Source organism: Labrus bergylta, chromosome 3 (genome assembly GCF_963930695.1).
Source record: "Labrus bergylta chromosome 3, fLabBer1.1, whole genome shotgun sequence".
In the NCBI taxonomy this organism is placed as follows: Eukaryota; Metazoa; Chordata; class Actinopteri; order Labriformes; family Labridae; genus Labrus; species Labrus bergylta.
In genome coordinates, this window is record NC_089197.1 from 34,035,812 (window position 1) to 34,061,332 (window position 25,521).

A 25,521-nucleotide genomic window follows, 5' to 3' on the forward strand; every position below is an offset into this window, starting at 1 on the left:
ATGTTCAATTTAATGTTTTTAAGTGTTGAATTTAATTTAGTTGGCCTTATAGAAGCAACACTGTAGTTTATGAAGAGATAGTTGTACTTATTTTGACACCTAGAAACTCTATATGTTTTTAATTTTCAACTTAGATTTCAACTATGAAAAAATGCAGCCAAACTCCTGCAGACTGTCTTAAAATTCTCAAAAATATTGGCAACCTTTCCATACGGGCAGGGTTACTTTTGTGTCCATGCAGAAAACAAGAGAAATTTGGCACATAGCACGGTTGTCACAATTTTGATAATAATAAAAAATCAAACAATATCAAAACCACAGCAGATTGTCTTATGAATTCGTTTTTTTTCTTTTTAGTGATGGGACAGATCCGATCTTATATTGATGTCACGTCCAATATTGAAATAAATTTACGTATCGGAAATCAGACTGACGGTGCTGATCCACGTCACTGACCTAGAAATGGTTGGGCACTTTGAACACTCTCACTTTGAAGACGTTCAGACTGAACTGTAAGAAGTGCCCACAAGTCGTCTCCATGACGACGTTCAGACGAGATGAAACAGCTCCTTCTATATATTATAAAGTAGAATTCTTACACTTCAGTTTAAAATGTTTTAATTTGAAAAATCTGACAGCTGTTGCTGCTTCCTGTTTGTGTGAAGCCAGCAGAATGCGATGCTGGATTTACTACAGCTTTGTGCAGCCTTACACATAATACCAACAACAACAATAACATTATTAGTCATGATATCAAAATCAGTATTGGTACATAATGTATCATTATCGGATCAGAACTGACAAAAAGTGGAAGGGTGCATCTCTTTTCTTTTTTTTAAGCTTTGGTACTTTTGAGTCTACTATCATTCAAATAAGAGAGGTTGTAAAACATGTATTGAACATTGTTTTTATTTGATGTATTTAATTTCACAGGGAGAACCCCCTGGGATCAATCTTTATTTGTATAGCGCCAATTCATAACAAGTTTTACCTCGAGATAAGACCTTACTCTATGTTATTTAATATTACAAAAGACAAGTCAATCCATCATGAGCGTAGCGCTTAGCAACATTTAGCAAAAGTTACAGAGGCAAGAAAAAACTTCCTTTTAAGGGGCAGAAATCTGTTTTCCAGAGGTGCCCAACAGCAATACAATGAATAGAAATAGAATAGAATAGATGTTTATTTCCATTTGCACAGGTACAGGACAGTACAGGTACATTGGAATTTTTGTGCGTTTCTCCCTGAGTCAGCTTCTACAAAAAAGTTTAAATTATATATAAAATAGAATAACATTATAAGAAAAAAAGAGTAGAAAAAAATAAAGAAGTTGTAGTAACAGGTAAGTAAATTAAAATAAACTGTACAGAAGCTATACACTGTATTAAAGCAAATATATAATACAAAACAATTACAAAGAGGAACACTGTACAATGAAATGAAATGAAATGAACGATAGAAAAAAAAACATAATGCACAGTTAAAATAATTACAAATATACATTTATAAACACATGCATTCTTACAAACCCATGCCCTGGTTAAAAAGTCACACTTTAAAGTAGTTACAATGACTTCCTGTTAGAAGTTCTGAAAGTCTCAAAGCATTGAAACTGTTGACAACCTCAGTACATAGAATAATTCATCTTACAAACACAGGACAAACGATGAGTGTTTTATTAACAGAGTTCCTTTGTCTCCTCGTTTGTCTCTTGAAGGATTGTTTTGTGGGAGAACCTGATTTTGTACTTTTTCAGCAACACAATACAAACAAGGTTATTGGATCCCTGCATGGCAGTGCTTGTGTGTGTGTGTGTGTGTGTGTGTGTGTGTGTGTGTGTGTGTGATTGTGTGTTTGTGTGTGTTGGTCCATCCGCTAACCAACCTCGACTTCCTGGAGGGGAGGGGGGTAAAAAAAGGCTTCTCAGGTAATTGTACCTGTGCTGGGTGTGACATGAAGAATGTCAAATACAGAGAGAGTGTGTGTCTGCTCGCTGGAGTGAAGGAATAGAGGATTTATTTTCTCTCACAGCAAACGGAGCAGAGAGGACGCAGCCTGTACCTGCTCTGACCACACACACACACACACACACACAGACAGAGACACACACAGAGGGGAGGTAAGTCTGTTTGTGTGACCTTGTGGTGTGATTGGAATCTGCTCTGCTTGTTCTTCAGCTTGAATGGGAAATAGGTCAGTGTCAATGTGTGTGCTGTAAGTTAGAAGTTGAAGTCTGCTGCCTGTTTGATGTGAGGAGATCCTGGTGTTGGTAAAGTTTGCTCTCAGCTCGCTCTGTCACGGCTGAAGGATGAATGCCGTAACTGTTCTCACCCAGATCAACACAAAGATATTGTGAGAGCTGAGCCGGGCCCACTTTAGATCTGAAAGTCTGGCTTCAGTTTAATCGTGTGGGTTTAGGATGTTTTGTTTTTTTCTGTGTTTGGCACCTGTGCGTCAGGGTAACCTTTGAAGGGCCCGGAGCTATGAAAAGAAAATGTGGAATGACGAGTAGTGTGACTGAAAGCCATTATCCTTTAATGTCTTGCTAAACTGTTAACAAACTGCTAGCGGACACGTCAACTGTGTTGTGTTATTGTGAAGCCTGAGGTCATGAAAAAAAGCTTTTTTTTAAAAAAGGGTCCATTTGATCTTTACTGCTCTTTTAATTCCCCAAGTGAGACTTTTATAATGTGTTCTGTATTTCAGAGACACATATTTAACTTTTAAATCTTAACTTTGAGAAAATGACCAAAACAGCACTGAGGGGAATTCAACATGCAGGCTGAACTTGACATACTTTATTCACTTTATAATAACTGTCTCACTTTGTCAGACATATAAGTGAATAAATCCAAAGTTCAGAAATCCACAGTTTGGATGATATCACTGTCAAACACTTGACAAAGTTTCAGAGGGACCAAAATGTTGGGATTATTTTCTAATTAATTGGTGATGTGGGATGGTTTCTTTTCAAGTTACAGTTTGTTGTCCTACGCACCTACTTCATGAGATAGTGGGATGTGCGAACACCTCCTTACAAAACGATTATATCACTTTTAAAATGAACGGGGTTGTCCCACCAATGAGGTGATTTCTTATATGATACAATTTATTGTCCCCTTGGAGGACATTTGTCGTGGATTCAAAGTGTTCGGTGTTTTATTTTTTTGTTGAGCAAAGGTGTGAAAGCAATACAAGTGCTCAGCATTTCAGAGGATACAAAGTGACAATATGGGCAGTTATGGAAACACTAAACATCGGCTAGTGACGGGAGGTGTTTAAATTGTTTGTAAAGAAAGAAAAACACAGACAGAGATCAAATAAAAAAAGAAAAGAAAGGGCACCTATGTCGTTTTGATGGCCTTGAGAAGTGAAAAAATGTGATAGGGTTGTATATGTAAGAATATGAATTTATGAATGTGTAGCTGTGTGTATAGTGGTGTGAAAGCTGATGATTGAGGTTTCAGATGAGGGGTTCAGAGCTGTGCAAAAGGAGCAAACTCAGTAATCAATCAGAACATTTTGTTCTGCACTTTAATTTAGATTTCTGTTAAGATAAAGCAATACAGCTCGGACTACAAATGTACTACAGCGGGAAACCAGCACACTTTCCATGCTGAAAATCAGTGTGTACAGTTTCTACATGTCTATGTAGAACCTGTAAATAGTTGTTATTGGGAGTTTCAGATGCTGCTGGTTTGTAGACTTCGTTGAGGGGAGGGGTTTAGGGATATTTATCAGAGATTGTAATCTAGAGCCTGACCAGCAGCCTGTCAGTGTGATGACCTCAGAGGTCTCAAACATCCTGTTTAAGTTGAAATACAAATAAATAAAAGGAGAGCTGAGATGGCACTGTTGTGTTTGTCCAGAGTACGGAAGCCCTGAGAGGCAACCGGGAAAAAAACAGTAGTCCAGGGTAGTTGGGTATGGTTTGTCATGATACCAGAAGCTTAAACTTTGATATTATTCTAGTCAAAATCCAAATATTGATACCTGTTTTCACACCATGGCAACAAAAATAGAAGTCTTTGACACAGATTATTGGATAATTTCTTTTTCTTTAATAAACAAAAATGGCAGGCATTCTCCTGCACACTGTCTACAATGTTTCAGTAACAAATCATTCTTTTCTATGCATGGACATAATGTGATCATAACCTTGCATTTTGATAAGCCACCTCTAGCTTACATCTCTCATCGTAGCTCTGCATGATCATAATGTCCCTGTTGGCAGTAGGGGTGTTCACATTCAATTGACTAAACGGTTAAACATCTTCACCCTTTTCTATTCAGCAGTAGAATGAATCGCTTAAACAAATGATTCATATTTTCCCTGTCAATGTCATTCAGATGTCATGTCATGGTCAAACTGCAAACACAGCTGCCCACTAACAGCGCCCACTATCGCTCTGGTTAACGGGCCTGCTCTCCTTGCTCTACAACCCGGATGTAAACGAGCACTGTTAACAGATAGCATCTTGTAGGAGCAGCAGAACTGTTTGTCAGTGTTTTGATCTTCAAAATGGAGATAACGTTGTCTGTAGGCTGTGTCAGGTTAAACTGGAATATCCATCAGAGCGATGTAACACAGGTATGAGGACATTACCTGCAAGGTTGTGGTGCTAGCACAGCTCACGTTAGCGACACTGGACTAGCCAAATGACAGACTATTCACAAGTACATGATACAATGACACTTTGAAAATACAAAACAAGATCATTATGCTTTGTGAATGGCACAATGACTGAGAAGGTATTTGTTGCATTTAAAGGAGTTTGAACTTACAGCATTTGTCAACAGGAACATTATGATGTATGTTGAGCTACCAGGAGTCCAGTGTTTCAAATATCTGATGTTCAAAGTCACATTAGTTTACTTACACTTACACATTGACCTTGCTATAGAACCAGAAATTCTCCCTCTGTTATTTCAAAAAGTCCTGGGTCAGTTGACCTTGGGTCACAGTGCTCTGAATGTGCCTCAGTATTATTGACGTATCATAAGTATTATCACTAGTATTTGATAACCTCATATATGAACATAATTTCCCCCTGTTTTGTGTAATTTTGGCAGTGAGCAGGAGTTTATTAAGTTTTGATCATTGAAATTAAGAAATTACGAGCCATGAAGATGGCTGGCAGCTTCCAAAGATATATACTTGTAGATGCCACTGGTGATATGGCCGCCATCTTGCAGAGGGGTAGCTGCAGCTCCTCATGAATGTAAGTCTTTCTGATGGCAGGAGGGCTACCAACAGTTAAAATATTTATAACTTGCCGAAATGTGACAATATTCAAGCAGATTGTTTTTTGTGGACATGTTGGACATACTGTTTATTTAGGATCAAGGATACTTGGTTAAATGATTGATGCAGGTTTTCATACTGAAATGTTCTATTTTATAAGATTAATGGGATTCCCTATATAGAGAATCACTGTGCGCCTCTAAAACATTCCTGTAGAGAATCACAGGCCATCAAATAAGACTATTATAAGGCTATTTATAATAAGGCTGTACAGAAGCATGTGCTGCATTTATGTTAGTCCAGGTAGACAATATTATTTAAGAATGGCATATTAAGGGCCGCGGGTTGGTGTAGAGGGTTATGTTGCAAGCGCCATGTAAGGACGTTGTAGTCCTTGAAGCAGGCAGCCGCAGGTTCGACCATTCCACTTATCACCCCCCTCACCCCCTCATCCCGTTACTACTCCACTGTTCTACAGACCAAAGACTGTCAGAGAACACGGGTAATGGTAGATAGCTTCGTTCTCCATATTTCTAAATTTCCCATTTTTGCACATGATATTCAGATCTGGATGTAACTTAACTCCGACCACCTATAAGAAGAAAACTTGATTAACAGGACAACAAGACGTTTGGTTGCATTTCACTTTAAGATATTCATAAAGGAGGAAAACCCTGCATACTGTTTTCTTTTCATTGTTTGTTTTGAGAATCAATCCATGACCTCAGATTTTGGAGGGATTTCTTAAATTAATATTAAAAATGAGGAAAAGCTGTTTTTAAGAAAGCTAATGAAGCATGTGTCAATTACAACTACGCCTTGTAAGGAAGCCTTAAGCAGACATGCATCCATGTATTTTATTGTACTCAGGCTTCACATAATACTGACTTAATTTCTCAAGAAATGAATATGTTATCATGGGAAAACCAGCGCTGTGAAGATAAAGAGATTAATAAATGATGATCCGGAGAAAACAACCCAAATGTACTCATTATCACGGGAAAATGCAGTGAAATAAAATATATGGATGCACAGTATGTATCCACAAAAGATTTCCACAAAATAATATAATTTATTATATCATATTAGTGTTTAGTATGACATCATCACAGCAACATATTGTCATGTTTCAATTGTGCTGTCTAGCCAATTTTGTTGGACTATTTGTTTGTTTTTCCTGTGCCGTCCTGGATGTGGATAACACACACACACACACACACACACACACACACACACACACACACACACACACTCTCTCTCCATGTAAAAGCAGCTGTAATGGGCATGTGTGTTATCTGGAGAACAGGGCGGGACATTGGGTCAATATTTGTTTAGGAAACAGAAACAGAGCTGTGTGTGTACACTGCAGTAACTGTAGCTGTGTGTAAGTGCACTCTCTCTCTCTCTCTCTCTCTCTCTCTCTCTTACATCCACTTCTGTTATGAAGGAGCTTCAACTTTTCTAGTTTGTGATGAAACAATTCTCAATCAAACTGTGTATGAATGAAACAAACATGGCTGTATTTAAACGTGACACAGCACATACATGTAGCTCCCCTGGACTACATCAGCTTGATATTTGATCTTTCCAGGCAGCAGTGTTATATTTAACTTCTTCGACACTTTTGTGCTGTTGTCTTTTGTTCTTATAGATGCTTGTTTTTTTATTGGAGGCTTCAACATGTTTGGTACATTCATTTAGAAAAAAGTATAAACTTTTCAGACCAGACTCCATGATGATATGAAAAGGAATATTATGTAGATAGACAACATTTTTTTAAACCATACCATAAGAATGCTTTACAGGGATGTACACCAATAAGATATTAAAGGAGAAATTCAGTATTTTCAAAACGTCTGTCCATTTTTTTCCCCATTTGAAAAACTCCACTAGATTGATTCAGCCTTGAGCTTTGGGGGCAACTTGGGAACCCATCAGCAGTCATCATCTACAGCAGGGGTTCCCGAACATTTCAGCTCGGGACCCCCACAATAACTGTGTTAGAGACTGGGGACCCCCGCTGTCCCTTTTAGATAAAGATAAACTTTATTGAGCCCCCATGGGGGAATTTTTTTTTTTGTCACAACAGCTCAAGAAACAGGAATATAATTTTCAAAAATAACAAGAAGTTAAAAATCAAACTCATGTACATCAGTTAGATAAAGGGAGAAAAAATACAATAATAGAATAAGTTTTTAGTAGTTCATTGTTTTAAGGGTAGAAGCAGAACACAAGTAATCTCCATGTGTAAACTGAGTGGACATACAAAATGTTATAAACAGACAGACAAGTGATGTTTTTATTTGAAGGGATCAACAGACACCTACATTGTTGCAGTTACCGGCAAACTCACTTTTAAAGGATTTTTTTTACATATCACTTTCATTTCAGCATAAATCTTGCTTAACAGACATTTGGTGTCTTTGTGTGACATTTTACACATAAATAGAGCAGATATCCAGTCTATCTTTTGTAAATGTCTCTCTGAGTCATGATGACTGTCTACGATGAGTGAGAAGCGCGAGTCCTGCTAGCTGTACTGTTGTCGGAGTCGTGTTCACATCATGTTTGCATGGACAGGATGGCCTTATGTTGTTTCAGTCAAGAAGAGAAAAGATGAATAACAGGGTAATACACAGTCATTCTCCAGTGAAGCCAGGAGATGTCTTGAATGACAAATGCAGAAATGCAGAAAGTGTAGATTCTTCATTCACATGTAGAAACTAAACAGAGATCGTCTTCGGGGCAAATGTGCACATCCAGAGTACGTCCATTAAAAGTGCTTAACCAGTTGGTTATGTTTTTGTTACTGTTAAAGTGAGTCACAGCTAACGTGCTAATAACAACAGCTCATCCCATTTTCAAAACATTTAACAAACAAAACATTTCTGAACGTTCACACAGACTGCTATATGACAGAGCAGTGAGGATGAATTCAAACTCTCTCTCTCTCTCTCTCTCTCTCTCTCTCCCTCTCTCTCCCTCTCTCTCTCTCCCTCTCTCTCCCTCTCTCTATTTCTCTCTCGCTCTCCCCCTCTCTCTCTCGCTCTCCCTCTTTCTCTCTCTCTCCCCCCTCTCTATAATTCAAATTCAATTCAAATGAGCTTTATTAACATGACAGATCAACAATGCCAAAGCAGTACAGAAAACATTTTGAACAACAAATGATTACAATATAAACAGTAAACAAATACAACAAATATGAATAAAAGACATTTACAATAACATGAATAATTCTCAGGTGTATTTCTATGAAACATTAAGTGTATTCTGTCTCAGTTTGTGACAATCATGAATATATTTATCAGCTCGTACTGCACACAGACCTTTCTCTCCACAGAGATAGAGCAGCTTCTGAGGATCAGGGAGATGGAGAAAGTCAGGATATTTATTATAAATGTAATCAAAGAGAGTCTCTCTTAAATCTTTATACATGTCACAGTGTAGGAGGAAGTGACATTCTGATGGCAGAGTGAACAAAGCCTGGCCTCTCTGGGTAACCAGTTCTGTCTGTGACGACCTGTTTCTATGGTCAGACTGTGTCCACTCAGTCTGTATATGTCATAGTATTCCTTAGTTTCACATGCCTCACTGTGCTCAGCTACTCTGCCAGCTTGTACTCTCTGTTTAGGCTCAAATAGAATTCTAATTGACTTTGTGATTTGGTGCTTTCCTTGATATAATTGTCTTTTTGTTTTGACATAATTTGGTTGGGCCAGATTGTTTGGGGTGTGTCCTGAGCCCCCCCCCCTCTCTCTCTCTCTCTCCCTCTCTCTCTCTCTATTAGATTAGGTATCTAATAGGTATTAAAAGAATAATCAACTAAGACTCCAAATCCCATAGAAACATCTAGTTATACTGCTCAGCAAACAGCCGAAGTTTTCACTCTGACTTTAACTGGAATTCTTCCTGACAGCCCCGACATTTTCAGCGTGAAGTTTGTGTGAGCCGACATGAGAGAGTAGCAGGAAATATTCAGTAAAATTCACCAAATGCGAGCAGGAGATGGTGATGATCGTTATATCCTGTGACCTGCAGGGGGGGGGGGGGGGGGGCTATGAAAACTAAACTTTTGTTTGTAGGGTTGTGTTGTCATCCTCTTCTTTTTTATTGTATTTGCATTGTTATAATTACAATAAAATGGATGTATGAATTACTACCAAATGAATGTATTGGATGATATACACCTGTAAAGACTGTCAAAATAAATAAAAAGTTGGACAAAAAAAAAGAAAAAAAAAAGTTGGTCGGTGATGACACGAGTATGCAGTTTTAAGAGGACACATTTATTGTAGTCCTGTCCCTGTGTTGCATGTTCTCACCTGTAGTCCTCACCTCATCGTTTCCCTCTTCTTCTTCCTCTCAGGACGGGGAGGCTCTGACCGGGTGTAGCCATGTTTGACACGCTGTACGAGTGGTTCTGGTGGGACAGACTCTGGCTGCCTGTAAACCTGACGTGGTCCGACTTGGAGGACGGGGAAGGACGCGTCTACGCCAAAGCCTCACATCTATATGTCACTATTCCCTACGCCCTCACCTGCTTACTCATCAGATACCTGTTTGAGAGGTAACGTCCTCACTCTGTATCACTTATCATTTAGGATTATACACGACCTGTATCTCCCCTCGAGTTACTTCACTGGTGCACCATGACAGCACCTGTCGTTGTTGTTGTTTTTGGCTCCACTTTTGTAAAACAGAGGGAGACAGAAAAGGGCTGTCCATAATGATATACAGCCAACGGTTTAACTCATAACGTCATAGAGTCAAACAGACGATCAAGCGTGACGGAAGAGTTTTAAAACATCTGGGCTAAAGAGAACGGGGAGAAGGTGGTCTTAGTTAAAGATTAAAAAGTCAAGCCTGACTCTAGGCTGGAGGAATGACGTGTTTGCGTTTTCAATATTTAACCAAAACCGCTATCTTTAAACATCAGCCACTGTGACAGATAAAGATCAAGATAAAGTTAAACTTTATTGATCCCCCAAGGCGGGACATTTTTGTGTCACAACAGCTCAAGAAACAGGAATATAATTCTCAAAAATAACAAGAAGTTAAAAATCAAATATATGTACATCAGTTAAATAAAGGGAGAACAAATACAACACAGGAAAAAAAATACAAAAACAAATACAAAAAACAATACCACACAGGACCACAGGGACATGTATAGGACAATAGTACCTATGGGCCAGATTTACTAAGCTCCCAATTAAAGAGTACTAAATTGCGTGTTCACTCCAAAAGTTTGCACGTTTGGTTGGTGGGCGTTTTGCGTCAATGACACAAGGTGCAAACCTTGTGGAGGCGGTACTATTTAAGTTAGGCTTTTGCGTGTTCTACTGGTTTACATCACGGAGAGTTTGGACAGAAAGCAGGATGACTGCAAGCGCAAAATAGGTATCAGTGAGAGAGGCAAATAAACGCAATAAATACTTTTAAGTTATAGGAGATAAATCTGAATATTACAAAGAAAATTTTGGTTATAAGAAAATATTAATTTCGGCATTAAACAGGGCCTCTCTTTTCTTCTTTCCATCTTAAGAATGAAGTGTCATACATTGCGCAGGAGGTGTGAGCTGTGTCCTCGGTGGACCGGGCGCTCTACACACCGGCCATTGTTGCGCACCAGACAGCTGGCCAGCGCTGTATCTGATCAGACAGACATGCCCTGGAAAAAGGTATCGATTACGGGGGTTCAAACAGTGGTGAGGTCCCCCAATCAAAGCGTCCTACAGAGTAGCAGCAGCTTTAGAGGGAGGAGACGAGCGCATTATGGAGAGGAGCGCACCAGAGGGGGCGAGCTGGGGGAGAGACGCACGACCTGAGGAAAAGGAAATCCCCAGTTTAAAATAAAATGTTGGTGAGAAGAGGGAAATAGGACGACATAAATGTCAATGTTGAAATTCTATAAAATGCAGAGGCTGTGAATGTTCAGTTTTCTTTGGCTATAAAAAGGCAACAATAGCCTGTAGTTTAATCATGGTGTTTCTCTTCCTTAACGATTAGAATATTGAATCAAATTAAAAAATAAATGCATGCCATTTATTTTTCTGTCATTTGAAACATGTAAACACATGTGGGGAAAAACGCGATCTGTATGCCTTCTTTTATTGTGCCTATGTCTCCTCCTAACTAACATAACAGCAGCCTGTTGTGTGTAACACTGGTCTCCTGGGTTAACACCTTCCTTTCAAATATGTTAAATACAGACACAATCACCTCAGTTTTTGTCAGGTTTGGTAAATCACAATGAGTGTACTAACTTAACTTGTTTGCATTTTCTCCTCCCAGTGTTTTGCACGTTAGGGCAGAAACGCCCCATATTGCATATTCATTAAGTCAAACGTACTAAATTGACAATGCTGGTTGTTTTGTTCATATGAAAGACGCAATCCTTACTGCGCGCCGTTAGCACTTTTTTTGCTGGTGGTATCACGTTTGCACACGTTTTAAGACACGCAAACCTTTCGTAAATCTGGCCCTAAGTGTTAGAGTAATAGACCCAGTTACATAACTTTACACTATTTATATAAAGACTTTAACTTACATTATACACAACCATCGGGAGCAGTTTAACCAAGGGAGCTGCACTGAGTATTTTATATGGATTATCTCTCTTTACAAATATTAAAGCTTGTTGAATCATCTTTTGTTTACATTTAGTCTGAGATCAAATATGAGCCTTCATGTCCTCAACCTGACAAAATGTATCATTTCAATCTTTCATTCAAAATAATCCAACTGTCCTTCAATACATTCTGACTTTCATTCACACTTGAAAGTATTGTTTTCAAACTTTCATTCCATTTCTTTACTCCTTCAAAAAAACAGTACTAATAATTAATGGTGCTTTCTTTAATAACACATTTATTCTATTGAGATATATTTCAGATGTGATCCATTACACACTGCATGCCATGTGTTTGTGTGTGTGTAAGTCATGTGTGTGTTTGCTGTGTTTCAGGTGGATAGCCACACCGTTAGCTTTGTCTGCTGGGATCAAACAGAGAGTCCACCTGAGAACAGAGCATGTCCCCATCCTGGAGCATTACTACACCTGTCAGAGCAGAAGTCCTGCTCAGGTAAATACACTCAGGCTGTTTTTAAAATCGCCTACTAGCAGTACGTACTGATTTCATCAAAATGCTGTATCCGGTATGCGAATTAAGATCTGCATTATGCAAATAATACCTGGATGATGACGTGTACTGATTCAGGAAAATCTACAGTATGCATCAGACCAGTCTCCCTTGCATACTGTTTCCCACAATGCAAAGCGCCAAGTCAGAGATTTGAAGTAGCCGACAGTGATGGCGTCCATCATGGGGGAAATAATCACAATCAGACCAAACCACAACAAGATACCACCAATTATCTTTTCTGATTCTCAAAATCATGAAGATTAAAATAAATCACTTGTCAGCTTTTTTCAGGCAGTCGATACTGATACTACGTTCAATATTAACAGTAGGGGGTCCAGAAAACTGAGTCAGAGGATATAAAACCTTCACTTAAACATCCATCAGCTTTATGAATGAACAGGACTTCATTCTTACAGTTTAGCATTTTGATAATATGAGTTTTCACTCTGTTGGACTTTGCCTTTGGTAATCTTTTTTTCCTAGAGTTTTGGAGCCCTTACAAAAAAATGTGTGTGTGTGTGTGTGTGTGTGTGTGTGTGTGTGTGTGTGTGTGTGTGTGTGTGTGTGTGTGTGTGTGTGTGTGTGTGTGTGTGTGTGTGTGTGTGTGTGCGTGTGCGCGCGCGTGTTTCTCTGCAGGCAGATATTGACGGGCTGTCCAAGAAGAGCAGTTTGTCAGTCAGACAGGTGGAGCGATGGTTCAGGAGGAGAAGATCTCAGGACCGTCCGGGAGTCCTCAAGAAGTTCACAGAGGCCAGGTGTGTGTGTGTGTGTGTGATCAGGATTATTCTAAAGAAGCCGCAGCAGCTGTAGTCTCCATGTCTCTGTCTCTGCTCTCCACAGTTGGAGGTTTGTCTTCTACCTGTTGGCGTTCCTGGGTGGAATAGCAGCTCTGTATGATGTGAGTAGAAAGAGACAAACAGAGCTACTGTCAGAATCACAATAAACTTTATTGTAGTATGTTAACACATACAAGGAATTTGTCTTGGTGTTTTTGGTGCAAATACAAATAGAATACTTGAGTATTTCCAGAGTTATCAGTTGTTAAGAAAATAATACAGTATGTTATGTAACCTGGATGATATTCATACCTTTTTTAATTCATTAAATGACTGTAGAAATTATGACAAGTGAGGCTCTGAGACGAGGATGAGAATGTGTAATGTTGAGCTGGCATACTTTTTTTGGGGGGGGGACTATTCTTGTGGTGTGAGGTTTTGGGTCTTATGGACCACAGCTTCTTACCTGAGGGGAGGGTCTCAAGAGAGTGGTGATTAAAACATGACCATTTCTTTTTTTCACAACAAACCTCAAATTAAAACAAACATTTTTTAAATTATTGCTGTGATGCAACTTATACACATATAAAACTTGTGTTTTATAGTGCCACATGGTAAGTACTGAATTACTCTGATTTAAATGATCTGTGTTCACTCCATTATTCACACAGCTGTGGTTTAATTTCACCTGCAGACTTGATGAAGAGTTTATATATATAGAAGACGATCAAACTTGACTATCTAGAGGAAGTAAAAGTCGTAACAAGGTTTCCGTAGGTGAACCTGCGGAAGGATCATTACCGGTTTTGAGATCCCCGCACCCGAGGCCGCGTGGCCCCTCGGTGCTGGCGGCGGATATGTCAGAAAAACACATTTGTCTTCCTTCAGAAAATATGATTTTAAATTCCAATAACTCCCTCATGTGTAACGACATTTGTTCTCTCTTTAATGCAGAAAGAATGGTTCTATGACACCAGGGAAGTGTGGACTGGATTTCCTCGACAGGTCGGTATTCTTTCTCCTACACTTTTATTTTTTTATTTGAAATGTTTTCTGGGGGACTTTTGGTATAAACTGATTTAAAGTATTTGAATTTAACTGGCAAAAGTATTTTCTTAAAACCTTAGAATGGAGCTCTGGTTAACCACAGACTATATTTAGATGGATCGAGCAACAACTTCCTGGTAGTAAAGCTAAACGATTTAGAGCTCCCCCTGCTGACTGGCTGCAGTATTAAAACAAACCCTGCCATCTCCTAAGGTCCCTTTCTATCATGCTCAGTATTAGAAACCCATTTTAAGTCAACTCATGCTTGTTTGTTATGTCACACTATGGACTGTGTATACAAATGGACAGCGTCCCTCCAATTTGAACCCAAACTATCCCCGGGATGTGTGATGACATATTTTGAATTTGAGTCTGCAGTAATGCAATAGTAGTGCAATTTGCATCACTAACTTCAACCAAAACACACGTTAAACTACCTTAAACTTAGAATTACAAGCAGACACTCATAAATATGGAAAGTTCAATGACTCTTGTATTATTCTTCATTACATTACTGCTCATCGTCCCTCCTCTTCTCTGATAATCAGGTGCACAAAGAGCTGCAGGAGCGTCATTTGTCAACAGAGCTGTCAATCATGGTGTAATACTCCTTTTAATAGCATCAAATAACTTCTCAATAAACTTCTGACATGACCACAAAGATAGAGGAGGCGGGGTGCATTACCTATACTGCAGCCAGTCAGCAGGGGGAGCTCTCAATCTTTTGGCTTCACTTGAGGGGAGGTATTGGACTGTCCGTTTTCACATACTCCTATGGTATAGGCAGGGCTTCAAACCAAGGAATTTGTGGAATAACCTCCCAATGAGCCTTGAACTCTTTACACTTTATATGCACACTTTTTATCAAGCCTGAAATGAGACATGAAGGTGTCTCACATGTCGTATGTCACTCATGTGCAGGTGATAGATAAACTCAACTGCAGCGCACAAACACACATATTAAAGGAACAAAGAGCTGCTCAGTGTTTTGAAACACACAATGCTGTTTCTAAGCAGCGGCTGTTGACATCCTCCTCTGCATTGTCAGTTAACAATCATCAAGCCTCACTGTCATTATCACACAATGCACAAAGGCTGTGCACACCGCACTGAAAGAGCCTCATTTTACAGCCTTTTATGTTTTACAATGGTTGTTGTGCATCATCATGTCTGATTTGGGAAAGAACTTCTTTTCTTTTAAATATTTTGTGTTTCAGTCGTGTAATTAATCGCATTTTTTTTGCTTTTAAAAATATAAATTGTTAGGCTTTTATTTTGAAATGTTGTCCTTTCTTAAACTGAGAGTACTTTACTTGCTGTGTGTGTGTGTGTGTGTAAGATTTAAGTATCAGGGAGACTGCACTCTAGGATTTCTGATTGGAAAGCTCTCTTGATAACTGTCAAAGGAAATGAAATCTATCTTTTTATGTAATTCAGGTTGCGATGAATGGAAATCTATGTCACATGTTATTAAATTCAGTTGTTTTGCATTTCCAAACTTTTTTTAGTCCATATCAACATTGGTTTTTTTGGGGTTTTTTTTATCAGAGCTGCACTGCTACACAGACCTGCGGTTTTCTCATTTTAGATTTAATAGATTTTTTTTTCAAAGCTAATAAAATGTCCGCACAGCTTTTACAGGATTACGCTACCGGAGCCACTGATTTTGATTTGTCAACTAAGTCGTCTGGTAGTTGTTGTTTTTTTAAGTGAAATGAGACATTCAAAGGCACAGAGGTGTCATTATTATCCATCACTGCAGCAGCAGGAAGATGCTACAGCGGCTTAATTATGGTGCACCAAAAGGGACAACATAGCATGTGATTAACGCAATAAAAAATGTAATGCATCACGATAACCACAGTGCTACATTTAAGAGCTTTTTTTATTGTTTGTTTTTTACATTTTTCTGTACTCTTTCCATACTGTACTAGCATCAATTGTTGTGCTTTTTCTGTTTGTGTTGTTTTAAATTCCCTCTGTGGGCTGCATTTTTGTAATGAAGGTGCTGCAGACATTGTTAAGTTGAGTTTATTATAAATCCATGATGTCATTCGGCTAAAGGCAACACTATGGGACTATCTCATCCCTTAGCTTTGTTTGAAACTGTCTTTAAGAGAGAGACGATGTCATCAGGTGAACAGAGATGCTGCAGATTCTTCCAGATAAAAGAAAAGGAGGACAAAGACTCAGCCTGAAGGGACAAACCTGAGACTCACTGCAGCTTCATGTGTCACATTCATCTCTGTCTCTCTCTCTCTCTCTCTCTCTGTGGCTCTGTGCAGTCCATGCTGCAGTCTCAGTACTGGTATTATATCCTGGAGATGAGCTTCTACGCCTCTCTTCTCTTCAGCGTTACCTTTGATGTCAAGAGAAAGGTGAGTAGTGGGTTTTTTTTCTCAACACCTTGACCACCTGAAACCCAAAATTTAAAAATGTTTGTTAAAAGTCTCACCAAAACAAAACCTCCTAAAATAAAAAAAAATTAAAAAAGAATTTGAATAAACCTGAAGATGACACACAAACAAAGAAGTGGGCCTTTAATATCACAGAACACAGAAGATTGGTGGTCTGCCTGCATTAAAAACATTTCCTAGGATCAGCATCAGTCTGTAAATTGATCAGTAAGGTTAACCTTAATTAAAGACTCTAACAAAATTATCAGCAACAAAACTTCAAACTAGAGGGAGAAAGCACAGAGTTAGACTGTTTCACAGTGTTTTTAGTTTCATACAAAGATCCAGACAGCGCTTCAAACGGACATGTGGAGCGTCTGAATGGATACATGTTGACCAAACCAAGTGATTTTCAGGATATTCCTTCGCAGTTTGATATTTTACATTAGCTGGAGCCAAATATACGGTAGTCCGAAGTGAACACGCATCAATACACTTTATTTATTTCCGTTTTCAGAATCAGAATCAGAATTGGGGTTTATTGCCAAGTACATTTTGGTGCTAAACAATTAACAAGGAAATAAAGCAGAACTATCAACAACTTAAATAATACAGTATAAGAAGATATTACAATATATAAAATAGAATTTAAAAATGTAAAAAACAAACAAATAAAAAATCTTAATGTGTGTAACATTTTCTAATCATAACAAGTTGATTTCAGTTTTCTTCTTGACGTAGTTTTTTGTTTTTTTGTTTTGTTTTTGTTAAAGCTTAATGTAGGTTTTCCAGTGGTCAGGAGTTAACTCAAGATCTCGACTTTAATTATCCCATTTTATTGGGATAACAATCCTGGTTTTCAGTTATATCAACCTAATTTGAGCTGTCGGGCAGCTGCCTTCTGGTCCAGATGTGAACTAACTCGTGATCACATGAAATAAAAAACGTTGTTATCCAAAAATAACAAGATAAACAAGTTAAGATTTTGAGAAAGCAACCAAAATGTCCTCGTTATCACAGGAAAACGGAGGTGTCTCCAGAGGATGGACTCTGACAGATGTGTGTCTGTCTGTTGACCCTTCAGATTTATTCTTTCAATCACAGTTTCAGTATAAAGTTTTTCTGTGTGCAACCTGATTGGTTAATGTCTTTGACATTTACTGAGAACATTCAGATTCTTCAGATTAGGAGCCCTTTGGATTACACCGATGTCCAAACCTTTCCTTTAGCTCAGGACATTCAAAATGATGAGTATAATATTTATTTGCATACACTGGCAGATTAATAATCCTGTAGCCTTTAGTTGAGACCCCAGAAGTTTAGTAATGCTTGTAAAGGTGTTAATGGAAACTGACTGGCCATTATGTTATTATGTTCTTTAGGATTTTAAGGAGCAGATTATCCACCACCTGGCTACACTGGTCCTCTTATCATTCTCCTGGTGCGTCAACTACATCCGGATCGGGACTCTGGTCATGCTGGTTCATGATGCCTCTGATGTTTTACTGGAGGTTAGTCCCAACCACATACTGTATGTTTCCTCAGAGCATAGTGATTATGTTTCATTATGATCATTGTCAGCATTAAAACATAAAACATCTTACTACAATTGGGGATGTCCAAGCAGCCAATTTCCAATGTGATTGAATGCAAATGTAATAATAATTTAATTGAGTGAAATGGGCTATAGGACACAATCAGAAAACATCCAAATTGAGCACAATTCATTTAACGTTGTTGAACAGAGGATCACAGCGTCAGCAGATTAACATCAATTTCATTCTCAAGTGTGGCTAACATTAGCAGTGCTAGCACCATCAGCCTTCGGTCCTCCTCGCTGATTAACGTACATACCTGTGTTAAATGTGGTTACACACTGCTTCCGTCAAGTGGTTAAATACCAGTTTACCTGCGCTGTGCCAAAGAGATGCCCTCCATCTACTATGTTTAGTATAGAGCGAGGAGAGCAGGCCCATTAACACGAAGCTACAGCCCCCTCTAGTGGCAGGTGGCGATATCACTAATTAGTAAAACAAACAACTAAATGTAAGGGTGACAAAGTTTAATAATTTAGTCGGCTAATCAGGGACAACCCTAGTTTGTACATTTCGAACTGTCGAGGATCAATATTTCATAATATGCCAAAATAAAAATAAAATATAATAATAACATTTCTAAATTATTTCATCTTCCCTTCGTTCAGACTTGTTCCTGCACTCTGTTGGCCTCGATCCCTCTCTTATCAGACACTCTTATCAACTTTTTGCTGACTTATGAATTCATGAATCAGAAGTGTTCAAAAGTTTTTACTATAAATAAAAAACCTCAGCAGGTGATTACGCTTGGCAGTATTGGCTGATTGTGATTTTTTAAAATAATGCACCCTACTTTAATCTTTTATTTCTCCAGATAATGAAAAACCAACATGTTTTTGTTCGCACAGTCACTGACTCACCTTGGTCTTTGTCCTCAAATGATTAACAAAAAAAAAAATCATTTTTCTTTCAGTCTGCAAAGTTATTCAACTACGCCAAATGGGAGAACACCTGCAAAACTCTCTTTGTTCTGTTTGCTGTGGTGTTCATAGTGACGCGACTCGTCATTTTCCCATTCTGGTAAGCTTTAAAAAAGTTGTGTGTATATGTATGTGTGCTGTATGTTGGAGAGAGAGATAATATATTTTTTTGTATTAGTTACAGATTAATGTTTCATTGTTTTTTTCATGACTTTGTAAGACATGAACAAGTTTACAATGTTTCCTGTTTGCCTTTAAGCATTTTAAATACTGACAATAACATGTCATCCTCTGCACTTTAAGTCCATCATTGGCCCCTTCCTGTCCACCCTCCACTTTTTACTCTTTGTAACAGAACAATCCCCCAACACAAGGATTCCAGTTAGTTTGTTCCCGTCTGAAATCACACGCAAAGAACTTAAAGCTCTCACTTCCTGGCCATGCTGCAAAGAAAACTGAACTGAAATGATTTGTTTTGAATTCACTACTAAAGTTGGTCACATGGCATACAGTTGCAAGAAAAAGTATGTGAACCCTTTGGAATTTCCTAGTTTTCTGCATAAATTGGCCATAAAATGAATTCTGATCTTCATCTAAGTCACAACAATCGACAACCACAGTCTGCTTAAACTAATACCACACAAACAATTATATGTTTTCATGTTTTTATTGAACACAACATGTAAACATTCACAATGCAGAGTGGAAAAAGTATGTGAACCCTTGGATTTAATAACTGGTTGACCCTCCTTTGGCAGCAATAACCTCAGCCAAACGTTTCCTGTAGTTGCAGATCAGACCTGCACAACGGTCAGGAGGAATTTTGGACCATTCCTCTTTACAAAACTTCATCAGTTCAGCAATATTCTTGGGATGTCTGGTGTGAATCTCTCTCTTGAGGTCATGCCACAGCATCTCTATCGGGTTGAGGTCAGGACTCTGACTGGTCCACTCCAGAAGGCATATTTTCTTCTGTTGAAGCCATTCTGTTGTTGATTTACTTCTGTGCTTTGGGTCGTTGTCCTGTTGCATCACCCATCTTCTGTTGAGCTTCAATTGGTGGACAGATGGCCTTAAGTTTTCCTGCAAAATGTCTTGATAAACTTGGGAATTCATTTTTCCGTCGATGATAGCAATCTGTCCAGGCCCTGATGCAGCAAAGCAGCCCCAAACCTCGATGCCCCCTCCACCATACTTCACAGTTAGGATGAGGTTTTGATGTTGGTGTGCTGTGCCTTTTTTTCTCCACACATAGTGTTGTGTGTTCCTTCCAAAGAACTCAACTTTGGTTTCATCTGTCCACAGGATGTTTTGCCAGTAGTGCCGTGGAACATCCAGGTGCTCTTTTACAAACTTCAAACGTGCAGCAATGTTTTTTTTAGACAGCAGTGGCTTTCTCTGTGGTGTCCTCACCATGAACTCCATTCTTGTTTAGTGTTTTACGTATCGTAGATTCATCAACAGAGATGTTAGCATGTGCCAGAGATTTGTGTAACTCTTTAGCTGACACTCTAGGATTCTTCTTCACCTCATTGAGCATTCTGTGCTGTGCTCTTGCAGTCATCTTTACAAGACGGCCACTTCTAGGGAGAGTAGCAACAGTGCTGAACTTTCTCCATTTATAGACCATTTGTCTTACCGTGGACTGATGAACATCAAGGCTTTTAGAGAGTCTTTTGTAACCCTTTCCAGCTTTATGCAAGTCCAACAATTCTTAATCGTAGGTCTTCCGAGAGCTCTTTTGAGTGAGGCATGGTTCACATCAGGCAATGCTTCTTGAGAATAGCAAACTCAAAACTGGAGTGTGTTTTTTATAGGGCAGGGCAGCTTTAATCAACACCTCCAATCTCGTCTCATTGATTGGACTGCAGGTTGGCTGACTCCTGACTCCAATTAGCTCTTGGAGAAGTCATTTGCCTAGGGGTTCACATACTTTTTCCACCCCACACTGTGAATGTTTACATTTTGTGTTCAATAAAAACATGAAAACATATAATTGTTTGTGTGGTATTAGTTTAAGCATACTGTGTTTGTCTATTGTTGAGACTTAGATGAAGATCAGAACACATTTTATGACCAATTTAATCAGAAAACTAAGAAATTCCAAAGGGTTCACATACTTTTTCTTGCAACTGTATATTTGGAGCAACAAAATGGAAAACTGGGAAAAACAGCTGCCCCCCTCCCTTCCCAACTTGCTGGTATTGAACTTATTCACACACAGAACAAATTCTAGGAACTGCCAAACTCTGTGGGTGTTTTTGGAGTTTGCATTCAGAGAGTACTATCCCAATTGCATTTTGCCAATCCTATCTTGACAAGGAGCAGATAGTAGTTGCAAGTAATGGACAATTCATGGTTAAATTAGTTTGTCCTATGTCCTGAACCTCCTTTTGGTCGACAGCTAGGTATACAGTCCCAATCAGCTCATTGTTTTACTGAATTTATTTTTATGTTTCAGTGAACCCAGTGAGGAATATTTCACATTTCAACCTGCTGTTTTTGTCCTGCTGTGTCTCAGGCTGATCCACTGTACCTGGGTGTATCCTGTTCACCATTACCCGGCTTTCTTTGGTTACTACTTTTTCAATGTGATGTTGGTGGTGCTCCTCTGTCTGCACGTGTTCTGGGCCTATCTCATCCTCCGCATGATCAAAAAGTTCATATTTGGCACAGTAAGTCTGCTCACTGAGAAACCTCTGTACTTTGTCAATAGTTTAAAAAATAGCAGTTCCCTCAACAGCCACTAGAGGCTGCAGTGAGTCAGTCCCCATAGAGCCCTATGGTCACAACTTTACCAGAGAAATAAACATGTTGGTAAAAAAATTACTGATTTTTTTCTCCAACTTCCCTGTTTGAATTATATTAAAGCTTACAGTAAAGTGATGAAGATTTAGGGGTGTGGCCTATTTGAGTGACAGGTGGGAGCTGCTAGCTGCCTGCTAGCTGTCCCCTCAGCTAATTCAGTTACTGAACATCTTGGTTGTGTTTGTCCTTTTGGAGCCTTTTGGAGATTTTTTTAATTCAGACAAATTGTCCGTCTTGCAGAATGCTTTATTGTTTTTTAATTATTTTAATATTTTCAATAACTTTTAAGCTTTCAATTTCTACCCGGCTTGTTAGCTCATTCAGTATTTCTCATATGTGTAGATCCATGTATTGAAGACTGGATGGTTGTTGACCCTTCACGGAGAAGTCAGTGGACCATAGTGAGAAGAACAGTTCTTTTTCAGGGGATTTTATATCACCTGTGATTCTGTTTTTAACTCAAGATGTTTGTGAGCAAATGAGCATTCAGCAAGCAGCAAGTCTGCTTCATTCAACAAGCTCACTAAACTCGGCCAGTCAAATAAGCAAACAGCTTCCCATCAGTCACCACCAGCAGCGTAACAAAGGTGTTCCAATCTGTCCATTCTGTCTCGCTCCCTGTAGCACCTCTGTCACTACCTCTGATGGCGGATTATCTGATTTCTCTGACTACTAATGGCTCCTGTAACTCTGTATTCCTCCTGTCACAGCTGACCAGAGATGAGAGGAGTGACGGTGAAGATGAAGAAGAGGAGGAGAGCGTCCCATCAGAGGATGAAGGTGAGGGACAGCACAAGCTTGGTAATGGACGGGCGATGGATGAGAAGGAAGACAAAAACGGCTGCTTCGGGTCTTTGTCTCCACCAGAGAACATCTGCTGGTCGAAGACGGTGTGCTGACTGCAGCTCAGTATGAAGATCAGGAACTGAAACTTTCCTACATCGGACAGGCTGGACTCATTATTAATCAATTTGTCTCTGATACTACTGTAATATTTAAACCGGACAAAATGGTGGCTGTTCTTGAAACACAGTCAAACATTTGCTTTCTTGTATATTTCTAAGAGATAAGATCACATCATAAAGATTAATACATGAAGGTTAAACACCCCCAATGATCAAATGAGGAAGAAATGTCACATTGAGGAACTTAATTTTATTTGCATTGGTTGATGCATTGGTTGAAGACAGAGCTGGTCACGTGTCCGTTAATCTGCAAATTGTTACTTATCGGTATTCATCCTTTTTTATACGTTTTTAATGTGGATGTTAATTTGAAAAACAATTATTGAAACCTTTAACTTGCGGTACATTTAGTTCCTGTTATCATCCAAATCTCGCTCTTACATGGTGAGACGGTCCGCAGACAACCTGAGCGAGAGCACACCACCTCCTGTACATTAGAGCAGTGGTTCTCAACTGGTGGATTGGGACCCAAAGGTGGGTCACAGAGTAGTTTTCAGTGGGTTGCGAATGTGTGCTTGGAAATCAAATGCGTCAAAAAGTCCATCAAGTGCCTTTTGAACATGTTTTTGTTTGGTTCTGTTTCTTTGTTCCATCACTTGTTTTGCTCCTTCTGAGGTCCAAACTGCACAATGTTTCATTAAATTAATCTGATTGGTTTAGATATTTAAGAAATGTGGGACGCAATGTTTCATGAAGGAGTTGTTGGTGGATCCTGAAGCTTGACCAGTTGAGAACCACTGCCCGTCTAGCTGCCCCCAATGCTTTTATTGTGAAATCCTGCTTGACACACATGAAGGTACTTCCTAAGCACAGCGAGATAGAAAATTGTCAACGTTTTAAAAAAAGAACAGACCTCAGGCCTCTTGAGAACTGAAATCTAATGATCCATGATATGTCTGGAAGAAGAGATATCGAAACAACTTTTACGATTCTTCATTTTAAAAGGAAAGGTCATGATGTCGTGCTATCTCAGGATAGCAGGTGGATCTTAACACTGATGGGCGATTTAACAACACATTGTCATGAAAAATGTTTTCACTCTGGTTTAATAAAAGTAACTAATTTATGCAAATTACTTATTTGCGTAAGATTCTTTTAGGCATTATTCTCATATTTTTCAGTTCCATTAGTCTATTCCCAAATTAGTATTTATTTTGTATGGAAGTAATAGCATGAAATCAGTTTGATTCCCTCTGGTCTGAATACCATTAGTCTTAGGTTCTCAATTTTAATTTCACCTGTTTTGTTCCAGATTTGGTACAAGACCAGGCTGTGCTTTAATGTTTTAATCCCATGCCACCCCCCATCTTAAATGGTTTTACATTATTTCCCCACTTGATGATTCTTAACTCACCAGGGCTAATCTTAACTTGTCAAATACGCTGGTTTGGTCAGCGACACAATGTTTTAAGAAACAATGCTGAATCTACCACCAGCTTTCTCTTGAAAAGGATTCAGCCTCTCAGTTTTTCAAAGGTTTTTTGAGCACTGGTTATTGTAAACAGTGCTACTGTTTAGTCTTAAGTAGCCACAGAGCCACTTAAGAGGCTAGGAAAGTTAGAATAAAGCAGACAAAGATGTACTTTATCCCTCTTGCAGAAGTTGAAATTAAATTTTATATTCTGTTGTTGAACATGCTACACACACATAGGCTGAAATACACACACAGGATCCTATGTACATGAAATGATGGAGAGGTATCAGAGTGAGGGGGCTGCCCACAGCTAAGCTAGTGGGGGAATTTTAGTGCCTTGATATAGGGCACCTTGGCAGTGCTCGGGAAATGAACTGGCACCTCTCCAGCTCTACCACGTGATTTGAACCAGTGACTCTCCGATTTCCATCCCAAGTCACTACAGACTGAGCAACTGTAGAGATAGATTAAAAAAAAAAGCTAAATTGGTAACACTTTATAATAAGCATCATCTATAAAGGGTAAATAAGGGTAATAGTTAATTAACCATTAGTTAATAGTTATTTACTGTTAACAAACAATGAAATTATCATTAATAATGTTTGCTAATGATTTATAATGCTATAATTTATGTTATGTTAACAGTTTATTGATGCACACATTATAACATTTCATACATTTTATGAAGTGTTTGTTAATGATGACCAAATGATTTCTAAACCTTTAAGAGATGGTTTAGAAAACATCTATAAACATTACAGAGATACATGGACCAGATATTTCTTCATGGTTTGTAAATATTTTATAAAGTGTCTATTAACATTATTTGGATGGTTATTATAAAGTTGGAATTGATGTTTATAAAACTAACAATTGCTTTACACGTGGTTCAGAAACCATTCATAAACAAAATGTGAATGACTATTATAAAGTTGCAACTAATGCTAGTAATATTTATAATTAATGAAATATTAAGTGGTTTATAAAACATCAAGTAAAACACATTTATAAACAGTGGGACTTCAAAAAAAGGTAACACAACAACTCAGGAATGACCACTTTATTTTAATGCAACTGTATGAGGCCAGAGAGACACAAACAATCAATAAATTATCAAAGTCAGATACATGGTTGCTGCTACTACTTCAATGTTTCAATGATTCGACCCCTATAATTGTCGCTTACAGCTGTATTTGATTTGTATCTATTT

General features: G+C 38.6%; 1 protein-coding gene across 1 annotated transcript; it reads left to right on the forward strand.

The window, feature by feature from the left end:
* The first annotated feature begins 1,940 nt into the window (after nt 1-1,940).
* Nucleotides 1,941-23,972, forward strand: cers3a (ceramide synthase 3a). The gene is made up of 11 exons (XM_020631461.3): nt 1,941-2,119; nt 9,612-9,812; nt 12,213-12,330; nt 13,027-13,145; nt 13,231-13,288; nt 14,121-14,171; nt 16,499-16,591; nt 17,992-18,120; nt 19,118-19,224; nt 21,646-21,799; nt 22,643-23,972. Exons 2-11 carry the CDS (start codon nt 9,640-9,642, stop codon nt 22,829-22,831), a joined length of 1,191 nt encoding a protein of 396 aa, XP_020487117.2. The 5' UTR covers nt 1,941-2,119; nt 9,612-9,639; the 3' UTR covers nt 22,832-23,972.
* Nucleotides 23,973-25,521: the final 1,549 nt, after the last annotated feature.